The 21,790-nt window shown below is 43.1% G+C and overlaps 1 protein-coding gene and 1 pseudogene across 1 annotated transcript; one reads left to right on the top strand and one right to left on the bottom strand.

The window, feature by feature from the left end:
• Positions 1-13,834: 13,834 nt before the first annotated feature.
• On the top strand, positions 13,835-21,540 carry LOC126470095 (uncharacterized). The gene is made up of 2 exons (XM_050097655.1): positions 13,835-13,917; positions 19,809-21,540. The coding sequence occupies exons 1-2, from the start codon at positions 13,851-13,853 to the stop codon at positions 20,948-20,950; spliced, it is 1,209 nt and encodes a 402-aa protein (XP_049953612.1). The 5' UTR covers positions 13,835-13,850; the 3' UTR covers positions 20,951-21,540.
• Positions 19,229-19,346, bottom strand: LOC126428929 (5S ribosomal RNA; annotated as a pseudogene).
• Positions 21,541-21,790: the final 250 nt, after the last annotated feature.

Genomic DNA, 21,790 nt, shown 5'->3' with positions numbered 1-21,790 from the left:
GGTGTCACCGCCAGACACCACACTTGCTAGGTGGTAGCCTTTAAATCGGCCGCGGTCCGTTAGTATACGTCGGACCCACGTGTCGCCACAATCAGTAATTGCAGACCGAGCGCCGCCACACGGCAGGTCTAGAGACACTTCCTAGCACTCGCCCCAGTTGTACAGCCGACTTTGCTAGCGATGGTTCACTGACAAATTACGCTCTCATTTGCCGAGACGATAGTTAGCATAGCCTTCAGCTACGTCATTTGCTACGACCTAGCAAGGCCCCATTATCATTTGCTATTTATCTTGTGATGCATGTACCGTCAAGAGCTATGTTCACCAATTATGGATTAAAGTTAAGTATTCCAGAAGCTACGTACTTTTTTTACTAGACTCAACTCCTTTAACTGTTCCAGACCTCACGCCAGCCTGCGTGAGCTTAAACGCGTGCCTTTCGGCTATCTCATAGTGGCTTGGCTGTCTTGCCAAGTCACAACACTGCGCTCTATTCGAGAGTGGAATAATGGAGAATTATTGTGGAGTTGGTTCGACTGTCCGTCTGCCACTCACTTAAGTTTGATTTGCAGTGCAGCCATGTAGCTGTAGATGTAGATGTAGATGTAGATGCAGATGAACTGAGTGGGTTTTAGCTAATTTCAAGTGCAGCTTTGAAGCATTCTATTCGTCTAACTAAAATTTTGTTAATGGCTCTTATGCGAGACAACTAGCGCATACCTGACAACGTGTCTATTTCGAGCGGTTTCTTTACGGCCAGTGTTTCATCCAGCAGAGAATATTCAGCTTGTCGCTTGGCAATGCACAAAAACCAGTTACGAACTTCTCTATCCACGTATTCAGAACGCGAAGGTAATGCTCTGCAAGAGTTTTCTGTAACTAGATGCAATAAGTGTGACACACGTGTGAAATTAGCAAAATGAAGCAGAGATTATTTCCGAACAGAAGGTAATGAATGATGTTACCATAACATTAGCACCTGTACCCAACGACTTACTTAAATTAAGGCCATCTTTAGCTAGCTAATTTCTTAAACGGATTACTTAATGAGTCAACTTCTTCACCTATTTACAGCCATCTACAAAACGTAGTTATGAGCTTTTTCTTGTTTTGGCTAAAATAACGCAATATGATGCACAACGTTTTCTTGGTGTCAATGAAGGCACTATCGCCCATGGTCATCGAGTAAGGTCTATCGCTCACGTCATCACGGAACCCTCAAGCAAACACGGCGACATCACATCAGTAATCATCCCTGCACATTTAATGTTACGCAGCTTCATTCTACTGAGAAATATAGATGACTTGTCAAAAGCTGCCAACAAATCTTCTAGATACTTGCATCATGCAATGTTGCTAGCTTCGAATTGTTACAACAAGCTTGTGAGAATTTTAGGGCCTGTAAATGCTGCTTACTGTTCGCATGGTTTTTTTCTGTGTTTGTACAGAGGATTTGCACAATTTGCAAAACGCTTTGGTTTCATCGCCGTTTGAACATGTGAGCCATCCTGACACAAACTGACGCTGTAATTCCCCACAACGGGCAGTTTTTATTAATGGAAACACCAAGCAAGCAGAAAGAGTCCAAAGACAATACCCAAGTCTGGGCCACAAATGAAACCAAGAACTCTACTGCGCCGCTCGGTTCTAACTACTGGGACTAAAAGAGTTTTTTCTATATGTAATCGGTATGTTCATGGTGTGCAGGGTTGTCAAATTAAATCGAATATATTACTTGCCGAGTAAACAACACTTTTCCTCAACACATACTAATTTTGTGGGAATGAATGAGGTATCGCTAGAATTTATTTTTTGTTTCCGGCTTCTGACATTTCATGCCGATGTTGTGCTAAAACTTACTATTTACGTAAAATTTTAACGTAATAGAGATGCTCAGCTTCATAAATATATTTTTCGAAGCAAACTTATTAATCACTTATAAGAGAATCCCTTTTCATGTTATCTTACTACAATGCAATTTTGTTTTGAAATATTTATTAATTGGATAATTTGTACACAGACAATAATCGTGGCTACTGCGATATTCCACTATTTTTGCCCGTCGAAAAATTTGACTTTTATAAAAGACTGTATTTCCTGAAACGACAAACATATTTGTCACTGTCGCCTTGAGTTGTGATTTACTTATTGCTACTAAGGCCAATCGTGCTTACATAAAGTATGAAATACAAATAAAATCTCAGGATACAGTTAGAGGTAATTGTGGCCTTAGTGATATACCAGCGAACACAACATTGTAAACTATACATTTCGCATTTACTACAGTTTGCACACTGTTCATTCCGACAAGTGAACTGACAGCGAGATGTATGTTTTAGAATTCTTATATTCATTAGAGTCGTCAGAATTACCGCCACAAAAATTTATATTAAAAGGAAACACTCTTTTCATGTTGAATGCCACGGATCAACTTAACACTGTCCGTCCAGGCAGTCCTTTCCAGTTGACAAGAAGACAGTTGGCTACTGAAATTGCATTTCCGATCACTATAAACGAGTGACAGGAACAAACGACTCAAAGAGCAGGACTGTATTACCCAAATCCCCCCCTTCACTTATAGATAACTGTACCTAGTCTATCGAAAGGTATCTAAATCACTTAACAATTCTGTATCCATTAAAGAAAATGAAAAACAAAAGACACACGAAGATTACATTCTTACGTCAAATATCATTGAGACCGTGGTATTATAATGATCTATAAGGAGTTTTGCTGAAAATTATGTGCGTGGAAAAATATAATCAGACGGTGTTAAGGAAAGATAGATTAGGCAGAATTGGTGGTGAAGTGTTTGTGTCTGTCAGTAGTGGTTTATGTTATAGTGAAGTCGAAGTAGATACTCCCTGCGAATTGGTATGGGTGGAGGTTATATTTAACAGCCGAACTAAGTTAATAATTGGCTCCTTCTACCGACCCCCAGACTCCGATGATATAGTTGCTGAACAGTTCAGAGAAAATTTGAGTCTCGTAACAAATAAATACCCCACTCATACGGTTATAGTTGGTGGGGACTTCAACCTTCCCTCGATGTGTTGGTAAAAATACTTGTTCACAACCGGTGGTAGGCAGAAAACATCTTCCGAAATTGTCCTAAACGCTTTCTCCGAAAATTGTTTCGAGCAGTTAGTCCACGAACCCACGCGAATTGTAAATGGTTGCGAAAACACACTTGACCTCTTAGCCACAAACAGTCCAGAGCTAATAGAGAGCGTCATGACTGATACAGGGATTAGTGATCACAAGGTCGTTGTAGCTAGGCTCAATACCGTTTCTTCCAAATCCACCAGAAACAAACGCAAAATAATTTTATTTAAAAAAGCGGATAAAGTGTCACTAGAAGCCTTCCTAAGAGACAATCTCCATTCCTTCCGAACTAACTATGCAAATGTAGACGAGATGTGGCTCAAATTCAAAGATATAGTAGCAACAGCAATTGAGAGATTCATACCTCATAAATTGGTAAGAGATGGAACTGATCCCCCATGGTACACAAAACAGGTCCGAACGCTGTTGCAGAGGCAACGGAAAAAGCATGCGAAGTTCAGAAGAACGCGAAATCCCGAAGATTGGCTAAAATTTACAGACGCGCGAAATTTGGCACGGACTTCAATGCGAGATGCCTTTAATAGGTTCCACAACGAAACATTGTCTCGAAATTTGGTAGAAAATCCGAAGAAATTCTGGTCGTATGTAAAGTACACAAGCGACAAGACGCAGTCAATACCTTCGCTGCGCAGTGCCGATCGTACTGTTACCGACGGCTGTGCCGCTAAAGAGGAGTTATTGAACGCAGTTTTCCGAAATTCCTTCACCAGGGAAGACGAATGGAATATTCCAGAATTTGAAACACGAACAGTTCCTAGCATGAGTTTCTTAGAAGTAGATACCTTAGGGGTTGCGAAGCAACGCAAATCGCTTGTTATGGGCAAGTCTTCAGGTCCAGATTGTATACCGATTAGGTTTCTTTCAGATTACGCTGATACAATAGCTCCCTACTTAGCAATCATATACAACCGCTCGCTCACCGATAGATCTGTACCTACAGATCGGAAAATTGCGCAGGTCGCACCAGTGTTTAAGAAGGGTAGTAGGAGTAATCCATCGAACTACAGACCTATATCATTGACGTCGGTTTGCATTATGAATAACCTCGAAGGGAACGATCTATTGATACGTAATCAGCATGGTTTCAGAAAACATCGTTCTTGTGCAACGCAGCTAGCTCTTTATTCGCACGAAGTAATGGCCGCTATCGACAGGGGATCTCAGGTTGATTCCGTGTTTCTGGAATTCCGGAAGACTTTTGACACCGTTCCTCGCAAGCGACTTCCAATCAAGCTGCGGGCCTATGGGATATCGTCTCAGTTGTGCGACTGGATTCGTGATTTCCTGTCAGGAAGGTCGCAGTTCGTAGTAATAGACGGCAAACAATCGAGTAAAACTGAAGTGATATCAGGTGTTCCCCAGGGAAGCGTCCTGGGACCTCTGCTGTTCCTGATCTATATAAATGACTTGGCTGACAATCTGAGCAGTTCTCTTAGGTTGCTCGCAGATGATGCTGTAATTTACCGTCTAGTAAGGTCATCCGAAGACCAGTATCAGTTGCAAAGCGATTTAGAAAAGATTGCTGTATGGTGTGGCAGGTGGCAGTTGACGCTAAATAATGAAAAGTGTGAGGTGATCCACATGAGTTCCCAAAGAAATCCGTTGGAATTCGATTACTCGATAAATAGTACAATTTTCAAGGCTGTCAATTCAACTAAGTACCTGGATGTTAAAATTACGAACAACTTCAGTTGGAAAGACCACATAGATAATATTGTGGGGAAGGCGAGCCAAAGGTTGCGTTTCATTGGCAGGACACTTAAAAGATGCAACAAGTCCACTAAAGAGACAGCTTACACTACACTCGTTCGTCCTCTGTTAGAATATTGCTGCGCGGTGTGGGATCCTTACCAGGTGGGATTGACGGAGGACATCGAAAGGGTGCAAAAAAGGGCAGCTCGTTTTGTATTATCACGTAATAGGGGAGAGAGTGTGACACATATGATACGCGAGTTGGGATGGAAGTCATTAAGGCAAAGACGTTTTTCGTCGGGGCGAGAACTATTTACGACATTTCAGTCACCAACTGAATGCTTTCCAATGCGAAAATATTTTATTGAACCCAACCTACATAGGTAGGAAAGATCATCAAAATAAAATAAGAGAATTCAGAGCTCGAACAGAAAGGTTTAGGTGTTCGTTTTTCCGCTCGCTGTTCGGGAGTGGAATGGTAGAGAGATAGTATGGTTGTGGTTCGATGAACCCTCTGTCAAGCACTTAAATGTGACATGCAGAGTACTCATGTAGATGTAGATATATCATAAATTCACGATTATTACTTCACATTGATAGGTTCATTTTTAAAGATGTTTTTTGTGCATTCTCACAACTGACGTTATTCCAACGACTACACTCATTCAAAATATTGTTATTATTTAAAACTATAAAAGTGAGAAATTTGACACGAGTCACCTGAGTGACAAAAATATCGAACATTGCCTGGAGATAGGACTTTATGATCTTAGGGCTGAGGGCAAAAACAATAAAAAGCTTTGTAAACATTAAAGTTATACACAATATTACTAGATACAGACCCAAACAAATTTTTGTCACCGTTAATTCTTTGATGAAAATCGTTGCATGTGGCAATCTACTGCTTTTACCACATCGGCACTCCAATTGTTATTAGCTTCAGACCATAAATGATTCATGTGACTAAAGACTCTTTTTCACATAGACATTGCTACATGCAGCCGTATTTTGTTCCAAGATTTTATTATATAAACCAATTTCTTTGCATGAACTAGGTTTATCAATGTCTTCTTTGACGCTCGTACATATTTTAAATATCCAGGAGTTACTTTCCCTACATCCATGTAACTTAAAATAATAAAATGACAATTTTCGCATTCACACCAGTTTGTAAGAGAACCTTTGGTTCTTTAATAGGCTAAAACAGCTTCATTCTGGAATTTATTTCTGTTAACCTCATTGAGGTTTATCATTTCTTGGTTAGCTTTTGCTCCAAAGAAACTATCATTCCTACATGAATCAATAACCTCTTTTAATTTGAGCATAATATTATATTACTTTACAGGATGTATGTGTCTGGATACCAGAACTTCAATAAATTTCTGAAATAAATTTAATAAATAATGTACAAAATAAACATAGTACTCTGGCACTCCACTTTTTTCATTAGCGACAAAAGACTGAATAGGTTTATTGCATTATTTATCCCCTCTTCCCGGAAATACATTTTGATCACTTTCCAGTCAAACAAATGTCTTTCCATATTTAGCACTGCAGTTGTCCACCTAACTACTATATGGCGAAGAACGGTATGATATCTCAATTAACAAATGCATAGAATTCTTTAAGCGCCTCCATCCTTTCGACATTCAAAGAAAATTCACTGTAAACCTTTAGCACAAGACTTTCAACGTCGAAAGGTAATAATTTCACCCAGTATGTCACTGTATTATGCAAGAAATGACAACTGCAGTTAGCTTTAAGGAGTTCAAGATTTTGCAACTTCTGAAACACGGAGCAGGTATGACCATAATTGACCAAAGTATTGAGAGAGCAGTATATGCAACAAAATTAGTAAGCTCCAAACGAAATATTTCAAATGTTTTGACAGTAGTATTCGTAGTAGACTCTGATGTTTCATCCAGTTCTTCAAAAAACTGTAACTGGTAATTTACTATTCCATCTTTGCCATCATAGAAAGTTACTACAAGTGGGAAACATTTTCTCTTCCGTTTATTGGGAGCATCAGTATGTACCGAAAATGAACTGATGTGATCATTTATTTTTTTACAACTGTTTCAATAAAATATGACACCAAAACATTACTTGTGAGAGCCTCCAGTACTGTTCCACGTCACTGCTCATTTGAAGAGAATTGTCATTATAGAGTACGGAATCTAATTTATTGCCACAGTCAGAGGAATTGCAATTGTGTCTACGTTGTACTGTGTCAAAGGTCTTAGTAAGTTCAAATGCAGTATTTTCTCTTTTAAATCTCCAGAAGGTGAAACAAGAAATTTAATAAATTAATAGGCTAAATTACTTTTTATTTTAATGGCAGACAAACGACCCAGAAAATACACAAAGCCAACTCAATATTAATAAAAACATAATCTGGCAACCAAACTCACACTTACATATTTCGTTACTCTACTAAGTACTGTTTAATCTCACTCAATAAGAACATATCGCAATGGCATGATTTCATATGTTGTGTTTACGTCATAATTTTATTTATTCTAAAAATAAAATGAGAATCCTTTATTTTCTCCTTTTTACATTCCTTTAAACAAGGTTGAAGCTCTAGTCCACATCAATAAAGCATGCAAAAAGTACAGAAATCTTGTAACTTGGCCTGATATCTTCACACAATAATCAGAGCAGGTAATAGATACCTACTTCCTCACAGAACTAGAAGTAACAAAAAGAAGCAAACACAACAATAAACAAAAGACCCATAAAACGGACATCCAAACCCGTAACTTTTAGTGGCTGTGCTCGGAATAAATTACTTCTTTCGTGAAGCAAGAGATGAGCCAGAAATGGACACTATATACAACAATGAAGCTTCAACTTTGTTGTACCATAATTTGTAGAAATGACAACCACTTGTCGACTGTCGGCAGAAATCATTGTTTACCATCTTTTAAGCACACAAAGCAATAAATCACATGAGCACATATCTCTCTTTGACTCCATAAGGAGCAATAAAACTGTGAACCAGGCATTCCATGGACTGTCAGTTTTTAATATCTACTGAAAACAATGTGAATCTCGATTACTTTTCAGTTCCTCTCTGTTGGCTTAAGAAAGACTGCACTGGTGTCTGTCGGTTTTTCAGTAGTTCTTTGCAGTAATGCCCTTTCCATTATCTGCCATAATATCGTCTGAATTGGTGTCAATTACTATATAATGCTAAAATCAGAGACGAAAAAAGGAAAGGCGTATCCACTAATTTGTAGAGAGAGAGAGAGGGTGAGAGAGGGAGAGAGAGGGAGAGGGGGAGAGAGAGATCTAGTCAATATCGAGGAAACTAAGTATGTGTTCTTTGAAGTAAAATATCAGAGATGATACTAGTAGTAAGGTTATGCAGATAAAATAGTCCCCAATTTCCCCAGTAACAAAATCATGTTCCCCAACAGTTGCCTCCCCCCCCCCCCCCAAATTTTGCTGCATATTTAACTAATTTATTTTTTACTTTACTCGCTTCTGTCCGTTTTCCGAGTCCAGGTGATCGCAATCTGTTGAACACCTGTGAACTGCTGTGTGCCTCTACAGGTATTTGAATGTTTGAAAAGAGAGTATTTGTAAGTTAGTATTCTGATATTTCATAACTCACTCGCATTATTCGCTCAATAAGAAAACTTACAAAGCAGTTGCCTTCTGAATCATGCACTTCTTTGAACGGCATGCACATGAAATTTGTTTCACCCCACGTCCACTAAGCAATTGTATTCCCAAATTCTGTAGAAACGTACGCTACCACATATTGTGTCAACCGTTTTAATTTGGGTTTGACCTCATGGTCGCGATGATCAATATACACTCCTGGAAATGGAAAAAAGAACACATTGACACCGGTGTGTCAGAGCCACCATACTTGCTCCGGACACTGCGAGAGGGCTGTACAAGCAATGATCACACGCACGGCACAGTGGACACACCAGGAACCGCGGTGTTGGCCGTCGAATGGCGCTAGCTGCGCAGCATTTGTGCACCGCCGCCGTCAGTGTCAGCCAGTTTGCCGTGGCATACGGAGCTCCATCGCAGTCTTTAACACTGGTAGCATGCCGCGACAGCGTGGACGTGAACCGTATGTGCAGTTGACGGACTTTGAGCGAGGGCGTATAGTGGGCATGCGGGAGGCCGGGTGGACGTACCGCCGAATTGCTCAACACGTGGGGCGTGAGGTCTCCACAGTACATCGATGTTGTCGCCAGTGGTCGGCGGAAGGTGCACGTGCCCGTCGACCTGGGACCGGACCGCAGCGACGCACGGATGCACGCCAAGACTGTAGGATCCAACGCAGTGCCGTAGGGGACCGCACCGCCACTTCCCAGCAAATTAGGGACACTGTTGCTCCTGGGGTATCGGCGAGGACCATTCGCAACCGTCTCCATGAAGCTGGGCTACGGTCCCGCACACCGTTAGGCCGTCTTCCGCTCACGCCCCAACATCGTGCAGCCCGCCTCCAGTGGTGTCGCGACAGGCGTGAATGGAGGGACGAATGGAGACGTGTCGTCTTCAGCGATGAGAGTCGCTTCTGCCTTGGTGCCAATGATGGTCGTATGCGTGTTTGGCGCCGTGCAGGTGAGCGCCACAATCAGGACTGCATACGACTGAGGCACACAGGGCCAACACCCGGCATCATGGTGTGGGGAGCGATCTCCTACACTGGCCGTACACCACTGGTGATCGTCGAGGGGACACTGAATAGTGCACGGTACATCCAAACCGTCATCGAACCCATCGTTCTACCATTCCTAGACCGGCAAGGGAACTTGCTGTTCCAACAGGACAATGCACGTCCGCATTTATCCCGTGCCACCCAACGTGATCTAGAAGGTGTAAGTCAACTACCCTGGCCAGCAAGATCTCCGGATCTGTCCCCCATTGAGTATGTTTGGGACTGGATGAAGCGTCGTCTCACGCGGTCTGCACGTCCAGCACGAACGCTGGTCCAACTGAGGCGCCAGGTGGAAATGGCATGGCAAGCCGTTCCACAGGACTACATCCAGCATCTCTACGATCGTCTCCATGGGAGAATAGCAGCCTGCATTGCTGCGAAAGGTGGATATACACTGTACTAGTGCCGACATTGTGCATGCTCTGTTGCCTGTGTCTATGTGCCTGTGGTTCTGTCAGTGTGATCATGTGATGTATCTGACCCCAGGAATGTGTCAATAAAGTTTCCCCTTCCTGGGACAATGAATTCACGGTGTTCTTATTTCAATTTCCAGGAGTGCAGTTCAGATGCCAAGTAATACCTGTCGTAGCGGCCCCTTATTGTTAGAGGGCTAGCAGAACCGACACGCAAGATGGGTTGCTAACCTCCATTCAGCAGCGCGGAGAGAAAAATCGGCAGCGGCCAGAAACATTAACAGATTTTCCAGATAAACAAGGAACTACTTGGCCAGTCAACATGTGACAGTGTTCCACCAATCGGAACTCATAATGACTTTTGTAGCACTCCGCCGACATGGATTTATAAGCACACCTAGACAGTCAGACAGGCAGTGTTTACCAATCGCTAGGAACAAGTGGGTTCAAATGGCTCTGAACACTATGGGACTTAACTTCTGAGGTCATCAGTTTCCTAGAACTTAGAACTACTTAAATCTCACTAACCTAAGGACATCACACACATCCGTGCCAGAGGCAGGATTCGAACCTGCCACCGTAGCGGTCGCGCGGTTCCAGACTGTAGCGCCTAGAACCGCTCGGCCACTCCGGCCGGCGAAAGCGCTAGGAACAGCTCTGGACAATACGGACGCCGGCTCTAGCCTTGTATTCATTCGCCTTAGCCTTGTAGTAGCACGTTGTAGTTGGTAGAGTAGCTTTTGTCGGTATTTTCTTCCGTTGCATTGTTTCCTTAACTGTTTTTCTACCACAGAATTGTGTTTTCTTTTTTTTTGTTTGTTTGTTCCGCGTTTAAAAGTTACTGTATGACAAGAATGCGTTTTTTTTCTTTAGTTATAAAAAAGTATCTTCAAATTGACAGCTATTTCTCTCCTGCCGACCGCAGTACACTATAATACCCAAAAACCTGACGCTGATCAGTAGGCTTGTGCATTGTTTCAGTTGGCCTGTTATAACAGCGTCAGTATTTCCATCTTTTATTTCCTTTTCTCTCAGAGTTTATTTTATTACTTCTGTGTGATTGAGTGTGTTTTCCAGAACAGAATGGTTACAGACCGTTAATGATTTTGAAAATATATGCTATTTTCCAAACTGTGTCGGTGTTGCATATAATTATAGAGTCTACCAAGGAAGAAGTCAGCGTCTACATCAATCATAAAGACATCCATTCGTGGGTGTCGGTAGAAATTGTTGCAGGGGCACCGTGCTCTAAAATTTTCATTTTTGGTAGGACTCTTACAACACGTGTCATGCCACAAGAACTAATTCTTATAAGTGACACAAAAAATTTTTCAATATCCTTGACAATTGATGATTGTCCACTCAGTAAGTGAATAAAATTTTCTTAGCTCAGATTCCAGAAGTGGCATGGAAGGGGGAAGGAGAGCCCCCTCTTACCCCCATCCTCGTTATATATATATATATATATATATATATATATATATATATATATATATATATATATATGTACTAGAGTTTGTGGCAGTCTCCTTGCATTTGTAAATCTTGAGAATCAAGTGTGTCAAGAGGGGAGTAAATGGCATTTCTGCTCTCGTCTGTTACTATAAAGTTTTGGAGAGCACAAACCACTATGAAAATTTCCTGTTTTATAAGAATTTGCGTTCACAGTTAAAACGTGTGCATGTAAGACCCAAAATTTTCAACAGCCAATTATGCGTTGAGGGCTTCCTAAGGGTAGGGCTTCATTTTATACACTAAAGAGCCAAGAGACTGGTGCACCTGCCTAATATCTCGTAGGGCTCACGCGAGCACAGCACGCAGGTGGCATGGAATCGATTAATGTCTGAAGTAGTACTGGAGGGAATAGACACATGAATGCTGCAAGGTTGTCCATAAATTCGTAAGAGTACGAGGGGGTGGAGATCTCTTCTGAACAGAACGTTGCAAGGCATCCCACATATGCTCAATAATGTTCATGTCTGTGAAGTTTGGTGGCCAGCAGAAGTGTTTAAACTCAGAAGAGTGTTCCTGGAGCCACTCTGTAGCTATTCTGGACGTATGGGGTGTCGCATTGCCCTGCTGGATTTGCCGAAGTCGGTCGGAATGCACAATGGATGTATTAGGGGTCCAATTCACTCCAATTGCACACGGCGCACTCTATTACAGAGCCTCCACCTGCTTACTCACCCCCCTGCTGACATACAAGGTGCATGGACTCATGGGGTTGTCCTCATATCCGTACAAGTGCAACCGCTCGATACAATTTGAAACGAGACTCGTCGGCCAGGCAACACGTTTCCAGTCGTCAACAGTCCAACGTCGGTGTTGACGGGCCCAGGAAAAAAAAGAGCGCATATCGATGACGTTTCGTTAAATGGTTCGTACGCTGACACTTCTCATGGCTCAGCATTGAAATCTGCAGCAATTTGCGGTAGGGTTGCAGTTCTGTCATGTTGAACGATTCTCTTGAGTCATCATTGGTCCCGTTCTTGCAGGATCTTTTTCCAGCCACAGTAATATCGTAAATTTGTTGTTTTGCCGGATTCCTGATATTCACGGTACACTCGTGAAATGATCGCACGGGAAAATTCCCACTTGATCGCTACTTCGGAGATGCCGTATCCGATCGCTCGTGCGCCGACTATAACGCCAAATTCAGACTCGCTTAAATCTTGATAATCTGCCATTGTAGCAGCAGTAACAGATCTAACAACTGCGCCAGACACTTGTCTTATATAGGCGTTGTCGACCGCAACACCGTATTCTGTCTGTTTACACATGTCTGTATTTGAATATATATGTCTATACCAGTTTCTTTGGCACTTTAGTGATTATATCCTTTTTTTTAAGCAGTCAAACAACGCAAAATCGTTGTATTTGAAAATTATGGGACTTACATGCACATGTTTTGACTATGAACGCTAATTCTTCTACGCCAAAAACTTTTCAGAGCAGTTTGTGCACTCCAAAACTTTGTAGTAAAATACGACAGCACCAATTCCATTCATTCGCCGCATGGTACGTTTGATTCTCAAGATTTAAAAACTCCAGGAGGCTGGCGGAAATACAAAAAGAGCAGACAGAAATATACCGCTGGAACTCATAAACATACATAACTGACCCGTGAGCCAAGGAAGTGCGAAATGAATTTACAGATTACTCTGTATCACTAGAAGGAGAACAAGAAAGGCGATACAGATGACTTTAAATTTCAGATGATTTCTTATGTGAGCGTAAACCTATATACATTTGTAGTAATAAACATTTTTGATGAATATTAAATCTGCTTCACTCATCCAATTGTCGTCTCTTTCCTCTGGTGAGTAGGCGTGAAACGTAAGTATGAAATAAATCCCATTTACTTCTACACAAATCATCTCCGATTCGTATAGTTTTTCGTGTCAACGCTTAATTAATTGCCTGGAGATACTGAGTGCGCAAATTGTGAATTTTTTTACGTGTCTCCTCTTCTCTAATTTCAAACTCCACAGAATATTTTACAGTGTGCCCTGTTCTTAATCCTGTTTTTGAAAACCACGTATTGTTTGTGTCACACAACACAGGAACACCCTCGACTCTTTAAATTAACTGCTGCGTTTTTTTCAGTGGTCAACAAGTACTTCAACACCGACATTTCGTACTGTCCACGCACAACTTCTGTGAGTGTCTCAAAAACTTGCAGCAACTGGCAAGTTCGGCGAGTACTTCCAGAAAGGTACAAGGAACTAGGAAACGTTTTCTCTAGGTTGCGAAAGCAGCTTCTACAACATTACGAAATTAAAGGGAGTCAGCTTCCGTGGGTGCTTCCATATCCTGTCGACTTCCAGAAGTGGTTTCTTCAAGCCACTTGCGGAAATTTACCTGATAGTGGACACGCGCCGCAATATAAGCGCGTGGCGACGGGCGGCCGCTTCAGTCCGAAGAACTCCACGATGGCCGCTCTGCTGCTGCTGGCTCTTCTCGCCATGGCTGGCCACGCCTCCCCGCAGCCCCACGCAGGTACAGTGCTGACCCCAACACGTACCTCACCTCGTCCCTCACGGTGAAATTCTTCATTTTCCATTATAGTCCGTGTCTATTTGCCGTAAGTCCAAACTGGGAACCGAAGCTCAATGTAAACTTACTTTTGAAACACCAGTTTTGCTTACTCTTCCATTTTTTCTCTTGTCCATCTATTCCTCATTTACATCTACATTTGTGGCTGTACTCCACAAGCTACCTTATTGTGTACGGAGGTTGTACTTTGTGTACCATTAACTCTTCCAGCTTTCCCGTTGTAGCCGCAAATATTACGCGGGAAGAACGATTGTTACCAAGCTTCCGTCTGAGTTTGGATGCCTCTAACTATATATTCAAGCCATTTTCGCGTGATATAGATAGCAAGTAGTAGTACGTAGGTTGATTCTTCCAAGAAACTACTCTCATGGAATCCAAACAGGAATCCATAGTGTGCTTGGCAAAGCCTTTGTTGTAGCTACAGCCGCTGGAGTTGAACACCTCCGCGACTCTTTGGCGATTGTTAAACGAACTTGTCACGAAAGGACCTGCTCTTCTGTGGGTATTCTCTATTTTAACCATCCGTACTGTACGTGTGCGAGTCCCAAACTACCGAGCAATATTGAGGTGTCAGTCGAGAAAGGATTTCGTTATATTATCTCCTTCCTGTCCGCCGCTTGTGGTCTCGCGGTAGCGTTCTCGCTTCCGAGCGCGAGGTCCCGGGTTCGATTCCTGGCGTGGTCAAGGGTTTTTCACCTGCCTCGAGATGATTGAGTGTTGTTGTGTCGTCTTCGATTCATCCCCATTTCGGTCGGAGGTAGGCAAAGGAAAACCACCTCCACTAGAACCTTGCCTAGCAAGACGCTGCGGGTCTCCCGCATCGTTCCCATACGCTCTGTGAAGGAGTATGAGACTCCACCATCTCCCTCCTGGCGGGACCACGGTTCCTCAGATGTAGCCCAATGAGTCAGTTTGGAACCTGGCACACCTACGACTAGTTTCATGTGGTCGTTACATTTTAAACCGCTTCGTAAGCACATTTCTAGACATGTTGGATGTTACTGCTTCCAGCGCGTGTTTAGCAGTCTTGTAACCATATAATAACGCGCAATACTTTACATTTGTGTATGTTGAGGGTCAACTGCCGCTCCCTGTGCCAAGTAACGATCTTATGCAGGTCTTCTTGCATTTCGCTACAACGTTCTAGCCAAGTCTTCTTTGTATACAACGGCATTATTCGACATATGTCTTGGAGCTTTCGACGTTATCCAATAGGCTATTTGCACATGTTATTGCGCATTATGCGAAATACAAAAATAATGAACTGTTTCTATGACATCACTATTGATTTACACAATTTTCTTTTCAATGTGACATTAGCTTTTATCACTGTACTTTTTCTACATAAAATTACAAATCTGAAGGCCGATTTAACTCGGCGTGGATACGACTCACTTATTTAGGGGGAAAAAGGGGAGTGGGGACTGGGGGGGGGGGGGGGGGGCTGGAAGGGGAATGAATCATCTCACCATCGTTCACGGTCGTTCGTCGTGTGGCGACATCGGCAGCAGACGCTGAGCCGTTACGGCGTGTCGCCTCGTAGCGGTGACGTCTGCATCTACATCTACATCCATACTCCGCAAGCCACCTGACGGTGTGTGGCGGAGGGTACCTTGAGTACCTCTATCGGTTCTCCCTTCTATTGCAGTCTCGTATTGTTCGTGGAAAGAAGGATTGTCGGTATGCTCCTGTGTGGGCTCTAATCTCTTTGATTTTATTTTCATGGTCTCTTCGCGAGGTATACGTAGGAGGGAGCAATATACTGCTTGACTCTTCGGTGAAGGTATGTTCTCGAAACTTTAACAAAAGCTCGTACCGAGCTACTGAGCGTCTCTCCTGCAGAGTCTTCCACTGGAGTTTATCTATCATCTCGGTAACGCTTTCGCGATTACTAAATGATCCAGTAACGAAGCGCGCTGCTCTCCGTTGGATCTTCTCTATCTCTTCTATCAACCCTATCTGGTACGGATCCCACACTGCTGAGCAGTATTCAAGCACTGGGCGAACATGCATACTGTAACCTACTTCCTTCTCTCTTCCTTCGCAGCACTCATTAGCGAGCCTCCTATGGCCAGGTACGGTATCCGCGATGTCGGTGTGTGTTGCCGCAGCCGAAACAGAGATATAACGGTGTCGGGAGGCAGATGTAAGCGGTGGGTGGAGGGGCCCCACGTCCTATTGCTTCCACGCTATCTCCCCAACTGTCCTCTTCGCTTTTCATCACTCTCTAAGCTCACAGACGCGTCGAATATTTCCTCCTCTTGGCCCTGTCATTGGCGGACTAAATTTGCAAGGCCGCCTGATGACTGATCGCCGTTCCATGATTACGCCTCTTGTGCAGGGTGGCAATTTTCTATCTTGTGTGAGCTGATGTGTGATTGATAAACAGGTGTCTTTCTCACGTCTTTATTGTCGCGCTGCTATCAGCTTTGGTCGCATGTTGTTCCAATGTTTCTCTTCGTTCCTTAGTTGCTGTGAAAGCAACTACGCAAAACTTCTTTCTAACGCCTGTCTCTGCCTGAGGCCTAGATAGTCTCATGTTTCGGGTTCGTCTAAGAATTTTCTGGAATTTGTGATTTATAAGCAACCACTCTACCGCACAGGAAACTTTTTTTGTTTTTTTGTTTAAGCCGGCTGACTTCATCCGCAGTTCTTTAGTTTCACACGCCTCTCTGTGCGAAATCTTGGTGCTTTGTATCTGCGCTCCGTCTCAGTGTTTGTACTTGAGGACAATATTATGGAAATGGAAGAAGATGTAGATGAAGATGAAATGAGAGATATGATACTGCGTTAAAAGTTTGACAGAGCACTGAAAGACCTAAGTCGGAACACGGCACCGGGAGTAGACAAAATTCCACTAGAACTACAGGTAGTCGCGGAGAGCTAGCCCTGACAAAACTCTACTATCTGGTGAGCAAGATGTATGAGACAGGCGAAATATCCTCAGACTGCAAGAAGAATATAATAATTCCAATCCCAAAGAAAGCAGGTGTTGACAGATGTGAAAATTACAGAACTATCAGTTTAATAAGTCACGGCTGCAAATTACTAACACAAATTCTACACAGACGAATGGAAAAGCTGGGAGAAGCCGACCTCGGGGAAGATCAGTTTGGATTTCGTAGAAATGTTGGAACACGTGAGGCAATACTGACCCTATGACTTATCTTAGAAGATGGATTAAGGAAAGGCAAACCAAAGTTTCTAGCGTTTGTAGACTTAGAGAAAGCTTTTGACAATGTTAACTGGAGTACTCTCTTTCAAATTCTGAAGGTGGCAGGGGTAAAATACAGGGATCGAAAGTCTATTTACAATTTGTACAGAAACCAGATGGCAGTTATAAGAGTCGAGGGACATGAAAGGAAAGCTGTGGTTGGAAAGAGAGTGAGACAGGGTTGTAGCCTATCCCCGATGTTATTCAATCTGTATATTGAGCAAGCAGTGAAGGAAACAAAAGAAAATTTCGGAGTAGGTATTAAAATCCACGAAGAAGAAATAAAAACTTTGAGGTTCGCCGACGACATTGTAATTCTGTCAGAGACAGCAAAGGGCTTGGAAGAGCAGTTGAACGGAATGGATAGTGTCTTGAAAGGAGGATATAAGATGAACATCAACAAAAGCAAAACGAGGATAATGGAATGTTCGAATTAAATCAGGTGATGCTGAGGGAATTAGATTAGGAAATGAGACACTTAAAGTAGTAAAGGAGTTTTGCTATTTGGGGAGCAAAATAACTGATGATGGTCGAAGTAGAGAGGATATAAAATGTAGACTGGCAATGGCAAGGAAAGCGTTTCTGAAAAAGAGAAAATGTTAACATCGAGTATACATTTAAGTGTCAGGAAGTCGTTTCTGAAAGTATTTGTGTGAAGCGTAGCCATGAATGGAAGTGAAACACGGACGGTAACTAGTTTGGACAAGAAGAGAATAGAAGCTTTCGAAACGTGGTGCTACAGAAGAATGCTGAAGATTAGATGGGTAGATCATATAACTAATGAGGAGGTATTGAATAGGATTGGGGAGAAGAGAAGTGGCACAACTTGACTAGTAAAAGGGATCGGTTGGTAGGACATGTTTTGAGGCATCGAGGGATCACCAATTTAGTATTGGAGGGAAGTGTGGAGGGTAAAAATCGTAGAGGGAGACCAAGAGATGAATACACTATGCAGATTCAGAAGGATGTAGGTTGCAGTAGGTATTGGGAGATGAAGAAGCTTGCACAGGATAGAGTAGCATGGAGAGCTGCATCAAACCAGTCTCAGGATTGAAGACCACAACAACAACAACATATTTCCGTTGTTGCAACTTCGATGGGCAGCAGTGTATTACATTCTTTTTGAAATCTTAGTGTATTTCACTCTCGCTTGGGTAGGTTAACCGATTTTGTGATTTTGGATGAAGCAACAGCAAACTCTTGCTCTGACTTTGATAAAAATTTCAAGTAAATGAATTACTGTCGGTGAGAAAATGTCAGACTTACTGTGCGCAAATTCTTTGACAGCATTCTATATTCTAATCTTTTTGCAGCCTAAAAGTTTTCTGGGTATGGTACCGCATCATAATGTAAACAACTACTGCTGCTGGAGAAAAAGCAACGTTTCGGCCACGATTGCAGTGGCCTTCTTCTGGGAAGACCCAGCCCGGATCTCTCACCTTCGACTTCCATCTCTCTGACTCAATGAAAGATGCACTCCCCAGGAATGATGGGTATGGCTACCGGTAAGAGGATGTAATTCAATAGGTCAAAGTGCCCTGATACAGCAACATGTCGACCAGTAGAGTGGCATTATGAGGGTATACAGGACCTGCCAGTAAGGTGACGTAAAGCCGTCGCACTCAACGATAATATGCGTTGAAAAATAGAATTTTGTAGCCAAAAAGAAAGGAGAATGATATGATGTACTGGAATTCTGAATAAAACCAAGCTGCCTTTAGAAAAAAAAAATGTGTTGCATTACTTATTGATATCCCCTCGTACATTACCTATTATATACTCATGTTCAGATAAAACAGAGCACCTTGAACAGTTAGAGATACTTTACTACTTCTCCTCCCGAAAAGGCCATGAAGTCCGAAAGCTACCGGCCGGCTGCTGTGTCATCCTCAGCCCACAGGTGTCACTGGATGCGGATATGGAGGGCCATGTGGTCAGCACACCGCTCTCCCGGCCGTATGTCAGTTTCCGAGACCGGAGCCGCTACTCCTCAATGAAATAGCTCCTCAGTTTGCCTCACAAGGCTGGGTTCACCCCGCTTGCCAACAGCGCTCGGAAGACCGGATGGTCACCCATCCAAGTGCTAGGCCAGCCCGACAGCGCTTAAGTTCGGTGATCTGACGGGAACCGGTGTAGCCACTGTGGCAAGGCCGTTGGCGAACAATTACAGATAGGACGTTCATATTCAGAGGACATGTACAGTAGTATGTTCTGCAGAAATGATTAACATTTCAGTCTCTTCGATTTAGCATGTGTCCTGTTGCCTGCTAGGCACAGGATCCACCATGGGCCCTGATAGCTTGTTGCGTGCGTGACGGCATGGACGCGTTTGAGGAGCGAATGGCGTCCTGTTATACAGATATCGAAGCTGCATTCACCTGGTTCCAAAGTTCATCTGAGAGGGTAAGCAAGACCCAGAAGGAGGCCGCTGCAATCGTGGCCGAGTCGTTGGTTTTCCTCCAGTAGCAGTGGTTTTTTACATTATGACGCGGTACCATACCCAGAAAACTTTTATGTCGACTGACTCTGGCCGCGGAAACCTACGCAATTATATTTTTGCAGCCTGTTGTGAAACTGAGTTATCAGTTCAGTTATAATGACATTTCTATTCAAATTACAGGCTGTTCGGTGGACGTAAACAAATCCAAGATGCCCTACCCTCAGCCGCTGCTGCTGAAGCCCGGCGGAAGCAAAGACGTGCACGGCTTCGTCACGCCGGACTCCTCGGGGAAAATATTGCTCAGGCAGAACCAGCAGATCATCGTCGCGTGTCCCGACAACGCCCTCGTGGTGACGAAACAGCCGCTGGCGACAGCCACCTGCTTCTCCGGCACCACCTTCACCATCGGCGGTACGGCCTACAACTTCAGTGATCTCCGATGCGTGTCCCAGCCGAAACCATCGGAGAGGAATCCGGCCAAAACGTGCGGCAGCAGAAGTCAGTATCAGGAGATCCAGCTAGGCTTCCAGGTCGGCCCCGACTTCTACACGCTCATCGACGCCTGCTTCGACGTTCGCTCCTACAGCACGGTGTACGACCACTTCACGATGGTCCGCGAAATAGGGGGCAGCCAGGCCGGTTTCCCCCGGCCCGACTGGTTGAATGGCACCTTCTTCCCCAACATTGACATGGATAATCAATACAGAAGGACCACGCAGATCGACACGGTCGGAAAACTGCTGGAGGACCCTAACTTGGGGTCCAGGTACATTTCTCTAACGACCGACTACTTCCTTTCCAAAGGACACCTCACTGCTAAGTCCGATTTCAGCCTTGGCGCGCAGGAATACGTCACATTCTTCTACATGAATGCTGCACCGCAGTGGCAAACATTCAATGGTGGCAACTGGAAAACCATGGAGGACAATGTACATTCCTATGTTGCAACAAACCTCGTCGAGCTGCAAATCTACACGGGTACGCACGGAATCACAACGCTGCCCAACAAGAGAAATGCCGAGACGGAGTTGTACCTTTATACTAACGGCACAAACTACATTCCAGTGCCGAAGCTCTTTTGGAAGATTCTGTATAGAAAGGATACTAAGGCAGCTGTAGTGTTCCTAGGTGTAAACAACCCGTACATTAAGAACCCTGGCTCTGACTACTTCATCTGCAAAGACGTATGCACCAAGATCAGCTGGTTAACTTGGAAGGCCAATAACCAGAAGATGGGCTACTCGTACTGCTGCGAATATGCAGACTTCAAGAGAGTCGTGGTCGACGCGCCCAACCTCACCGTTAACTCTCTGCTTACCTAAGCCTTTCAACTGGAAAGCACTTCGAATTAAATTCAGAAATCACAAGGAAGCCACACCAGACGAAATCCGTATTCCGGACTTCTATGGGATCCAACAAAGAATGTAAATACATCTGTAACTCTTTATTTCGGTTAGCTCACAGTCCTTGAATTTTACTGATATCAGAATTTCACTTGAAGCTTTTTGTGCCTTCTTTGAACGCATATTCCTAAAGTTAAGAGATTATCGCGACTTTTGATTTACACATTCCGATTCTCTCTTGAAACTTATGTCTACCAAATAGAGTAAATGTATCCAGTACAAGTAATTTTGCTATATTTGTGACATATTTATTTTAGAGAAAGTTTGGTTATTGGATTGCAACATGGGAATACTAGCAATTATGTTTATATGGTATACGGAGCACAGTTAATTTCTCACTTTTTTCCGACTTTACTACTTAGGTGCATGATTATAGAACAAGGTTACAGTGGAGGAAACATGATGAATGTACATGACAACAAAATCCGATGTAACGTATTTTCTAACTTAAACATAATTTGTATGTATGAATTTTTGAAAAATAAAAGAAAATTTGGATGTAAAAACAATACTTTGTGCTCAAAACTACAGTGTGAATGAAGACACATGCATATTTTAAATTTTATCTTTATGTTATTAAGTTATGGAAGTATTCTCATTGCATATCAGTCATTCAGACTAAGCGTTTCTTCTGCATGTATTACTTTTTGTATAACGAACCGGTAAGACAAAATTCAGCGACATTTGAAACTGTATCATCAATATACTCCGTCTCTTAGGGAAAGCGGTTGCAAGAAGTGATAATAAACGAGAATGTGC

This window comes from Schistocerca serialis, chromosome 1, assembly GCF_023864345.2.
Source record: "Schistocerca serialis cubense isolate TAMUIC-IGC-003099 chromosome 1, iqSchSeri2.2, whole genome shotgun sequence".
NCBI classification, from domain to species: Eukaryota; Metazoa; Arthropoda; class Insecta; order Orthoptera; family Acrididae; genus Schistocerca; species Schistocerca serialis.
The sequence above is the reverse complement of the archived record's forward strand: the minus strand, read 5'-3'. Positions and strand labels throughout refer to the sequence as shown.